General features: G+C 39.2%; 1 protein-coding gene across 1 annotated transcript; it reads left to right on the plus strand.

The window, feature by feature from the left end:
* The first annotated feature begins 356 nt into the window (after window positions 1-356).
* On the plus strand, window positions 357-1,161 carry LOC112201341 (G patch domain and ankyrin repeat-containing protein 1 homolog). Its single transcript, XM_040519621.1, has 2 exons — window positions 357-908; window positions 1,042-1,161. The coding sequence occupies exon 1, from the start codon at window positions 391-393 to the stop codon at window positions 706-708; it is 318 nt and encodes a 105-aa protein (XP_040375555.1). The 5' UTR covers window positions 357-390; the 3' UTR covers window positions 709-908; window positions 1,042-1,161.
* Window positions 1,162-4,801: the final 3,640 nt, after the last annotated feature.

Genomic DNA, 4,801 nt, shown 5'->3' on the forward strand with positions numbered 1-4,801 from the left:
ATTTTTTTTAGTCATTGGTAGTAGCTTTTTAATTAATAAGAATAGTTGTTTGGATGCCGTGGTATTTTCTTAAATAATGGAAAATAAAAGCCGTGGTGAGATTTTTTAAATATTGATATTTCTTATATTTTATTGGTTGCTTCATGAAGGATAAAAACATATGGTGGCTTAAGTGATAACATAAGACCCTTATGGGTAATTTGCTAAAAAAAAGAACCAACAAAGAAACTAATCCAATGGAAAATAGGAAACTTAATCAAACAGTATTATCTAATTAGTTACTAGCTAGGGGTTCTTCGTCGTTATCCAAACCTTTTGTAGTCTGGATTCTTGGCAATAATAGACACATATAACTTCACCAATTGGTTAGAAAGTAGAAGCAGGAACGACATGGCGGTTTCAAGTTCATTAACAACCATTAATTCATCCAACATAGGTTTTCGGCTTTTGAAGAAACAAGGTTGGAAAGAGGGAACTGGTCTTGGGATTTCTGAGCAGGGAAGGTTGGAGCCTGTAGCAACCTACGTGAAGAATAATAAACTGGGCCTGGGAGCAGACAAATTACAGAAGAAGAAGCTGCGTTCAGAAACCAAGGAATATCGACTCGCAGCAAAGAAGAGGACGAAGATGCAGGAGTTGGAAAAAAGATTGCAAGAGAAGGAATTTGAGCGCGCCTTTTGTAGGGAGTTCTGGCCAGATAATGTTTGACTCAAAACCTGCATCAATATCTTCTCATAAGGTGAATTGTGACTCAACTTTTCAGAGTTGAGCATTTAAGTTCATTAGGAGTAATTTCTGCGTTAACTTTCTTAAAAGACCCGAATTATTTGCTAGTCTACTAGTGCGAATGGCCAGAGCGGTGTTATCTTCTCTGTTCTTCCTTTGAACTCATCTGTTCGTACGTAAAGGTATGTTATTTTGGGATTTCGATTTCAGTAGTAATTATATTACCTATGCTAGGATATCTATATATCTTTTCTCATTCAAAGTAACTAGCTCAAACTTCTTCCTGATCGAGTAACTCAATCTCTGTAATTGCAGGCATCAATGTTATTACACTTGAAACATACTAATGGATTCGGGTCCAAGGGTGGAAAGGAAGAGTACGGCTATAAAATTTGTACTCACCAACCTCGACCTAATGAAAGTGCCAAACCATAATTGCAATGTTTTTTTTTTGTCAATTATAGTTAATTACAAATTGAAAAAAAAAAAAAAAGCATTGCAAAATAGGTGCAAAAAAAATTATATGTTCAAGAAACTGAAAAAACTTAACCTGTCAAGTTTTAACTAATTTACAATCATGAGTTCAAGAAACTGAAAAAACCTAAACCAGTCAAGTTTTAACTACAGTTTAGGTGCAAAAAAATTATATGTTCTAATTCATGGTTAGGGAATATAAAAATCCTCAACACTAAGGTAACAAAAGATTCTAAGAACATGTGCAATAGCTGTAGCTAGAAGTGATAATGCGGTGAAACTAATCAGATAGAAAGAAAAATCACGACGATGAGTTTGAGACGCAAAATTGATTTTACAAAACTAAGCTATATATAGTTCTATGGAGTACTAACAAAATAGTTTTGGTTACAATATCAAAATCTAGAGAAAATATCACATTGTATTATGAATGCTTGCACAGCCGTACTCCAAGTCAATTAAAAGTTCCATACCAAACCAATGATGCGAACTAACAAACTGCTATACAAAATTTGCAACAAATGAGTATCGCAGGCAAGCCATGGTTTTTTTTTTTTTTTTTTTTTGAGAAACTAGATAATTTCATTACTTATCCATAGCAAAAAAAACACATACATCAATTTTTGTCTTGATCCAAACGTAAATGGCTCAAGTTATTGAACAAATTGACAAGAACCCTCATTAGAATACAAATTTAGCTCGATTATTAAACAACGAGCCTAACAACAGACCAAAACCTTGAATAACCTAACTCTCATAATAGTAAAGCTAGTTTTCTAGAGACCTCAATTAGTGTACAACTAGAGAAATTAAAATTAAGCAAACAAATGGCAAATGCCTATTTAGTAGGAAAAACTAGAAGACAAAACAAGCCCAGACTGGGTCGAAAAGTAACTACAGCAGGTCAAAAGGCCCAAAGAAAGTCAAAATAGGCCCAACAACAGCTCCACCTCCCATGTAGGATCAACCATAAGCACCGCGAGAGCCACTACCGCTGCAGCCCACCATTACCGTACCACCGCCGCTGACTCAAGGAAACATGCGCCACCGAGGCGCCACTAGCTAGAAAAGACTGACGCATCTGTATGTGGCAGCCAGACCAGAACCCAAACCGAAATTGGATCCCTTGCGAACCAATCGATCGGTTAATTCCTCGATGTCGCCCTCGCTGCCTCTGCCGCCGGAGGAGAGCTGGAACACCATCCAAACTCAACCCGACGCTGCTAACACGTCCCTATACCTGTGCCCTTGACCGCCACTACTGTCATTCCCACGCCAACAATCTCAGAAGCCAAAGGCTATATATATATAGACCAGGGCCGGTCCTGAAAATTAAGAGGCTTAGTGCAAAAAATTAAATAATGCCTTATTAATCACGATCTCAATTAGAATAACTAGGAAAAAATGTTTGGTGTAAATAGAAGAAAAAAATGGTGGAGGCCTAAAAACATAAACAAGGAAGGAAAAATAGAAAGTGAAAAAAAGGAAAAAAAGAAAAAAAACAAGAAAGTCAAAAAACATAACACAAGATCGAAGAAGAAAGTAGAGAGGCTTTAGGAATGAAAAGAACAAAAAAAAATATTAAAAGAAGATAGAAGATCACAAAAAAGGCAAAGGAAAAATTAAATAGAGCTAAGCACCCATGGGTTTTGAACCCAAGACCAATCAAGCCTGACAATTTAAGGTTGAGTTGTCAACTGAACTAAACAACAATTATGTAAATTTCAGCATTCTTGACATATATATTTATCTAAAGCCATTATAAAATTGAATTCAGAGGCCTTCGAAAACCGGAGGCCTTGTGCGGCTGCTCCATCTGAACACCCCCAGGACCGCCCCTGATATAGACCATCCAAACACCCCTCCGGCAGCATCACAACAGCGACGAGGCAGGCACTAGCGTGGCCTTCATAGTGCCGCCAGATGAGAGGAAATCCTCAGCCCTAAGTCAAGTTCGTGAGCATGCGGCGTGTACAGTAACGTTGGTAAATGGATTCAATGAAAAATCATTTACATATGCAGGCCAGCCATGGTTATGAGTACATGATGCAAATTAATAAAGTATTTACAGATTAAACTATCCTAGTCCACCAAAGTTAAACAAGCTGGAAAGAGAACGTGATAAAACCAAGAACATAAACACAGATGAATTCAGGTTTCTTCGACAAGGACTCCCTCCATTAGCCACCACTTATAGATATTGAGCTTTGGAAATTCGACTTGACAGGTTTTGGAACCCTTTGGGGACATCAAGATTTCCCGACATACCTCCGACATGTCTGCGACAAAGAGATCCCAAGTATAAGATGTGAACTTATTCAAGACTTTACTATTCTAGTATTCTTTAATAAGAACTTGGCCACCTCCATATCATCTAGCTTTCCCTTGAATCCGCGTATGCACAGGGTCTTAAGGGATGACACCAAACAATGAGGCACAAGCTTTGGCGAAGACCAGCCATTCTCTTTCCAATCCACACAACATGGTATGTCTTATAGATAATTAAGAGAAAATCTCACAAACAGTTCCTGAACTTTCAGCCACTAATAACTTTCGTATCTCAAGTTAAAAAAAATATCAGATTAGTACCTGGATTTTAAACCCCGACTCAAGATACGTACCTAGGAACAGTAAAACCGTACCGGGTTAACTTTTGAAGGGTATAATCGTCTTTTCACTGTTCATCTTCTCCAAACCTCTCTCCTATCTCTCTGCAATTCCAGATTTTTCACTTACACAACAGGTAAGCTATACAGAGAGAGAGAGAGAGAGAGAGAGAGAGTTGTCATTTGTGTATATTACATCCCTCATATAGTCATATTCCTCTACAAATCAACGACGACGACTTGTTGTTGGAGATGGACGAGCTACTGCCGCAAGATTTGCCGCTGCTGGCTGAGTCTCCGAGGAACTCTCGCATGTCGAGGGAGCTGAAGGTGTCGTTCCAGTAGCCGGCGTCCAACTTCATCACCGAGACCGGGTCAGTTCGGCTACAGCACAAGGACTCCGTGGATGAGGAGTGACATTGAAGCATTCGATTGAGTGACGACGGCGCTAACGTCGTTTGGTGCTCGTCGAACGCTTCGTTTCATAGCAAGTCTGATTTGTTAAGGCTGAAAATGAAGTCTAGATTGATAGATCTGCCCGAGAGATGGGACGAGGGTCCAGATCGGGTCTCAAAATTAGGTATAATGGGGTCTAGGATGTTGGGCTGGAGTGGAGGTGATGATAAGGAGACGACCCGTTTCTGGAAGAGGATTTGCATGATGAGTACAAGAGGGCAAAGTTCAATGCACTGACTTTCCTTTAGTCGCTGGGTTTGGTTTTGATTATTGGGGCATTGGCTTGCACTCTTAAGAGTTTTGAGGGAGATGAATCTATGGAAACTGATACTATGAAAATGGAAGGTGCTGATTTTGGTTTTGATTTGTGGGAGGTTGGTTTCGGGTTGGATGATAAGGATTATGGTGTTCTTTGTGGATAGGAACTTCATCTTGAGGAAGGAGGTGTTGTATTCTGTTTGTGGGACCAGGAAGGCTGTTCATAACCATATTTGGCTTGGCCTTATTTTGATGGGTTGGCATTTCGTGTTGATCATGAA

This window comes from Rosa chinensis, chromosome 5 (genome assembly GCF_002994745.2).
Source record: "Rosa chinensis cultivar Old Blush chromosome 5, RchiOBHm-V2, whole genome shotgun sequence".
Lineage (NCBI taxonomy): Eukaryota > Viridiplantae > Streptophyta > Magnoliopsida > Rosales > Rosaceae > Rosa > Rosa chinensis.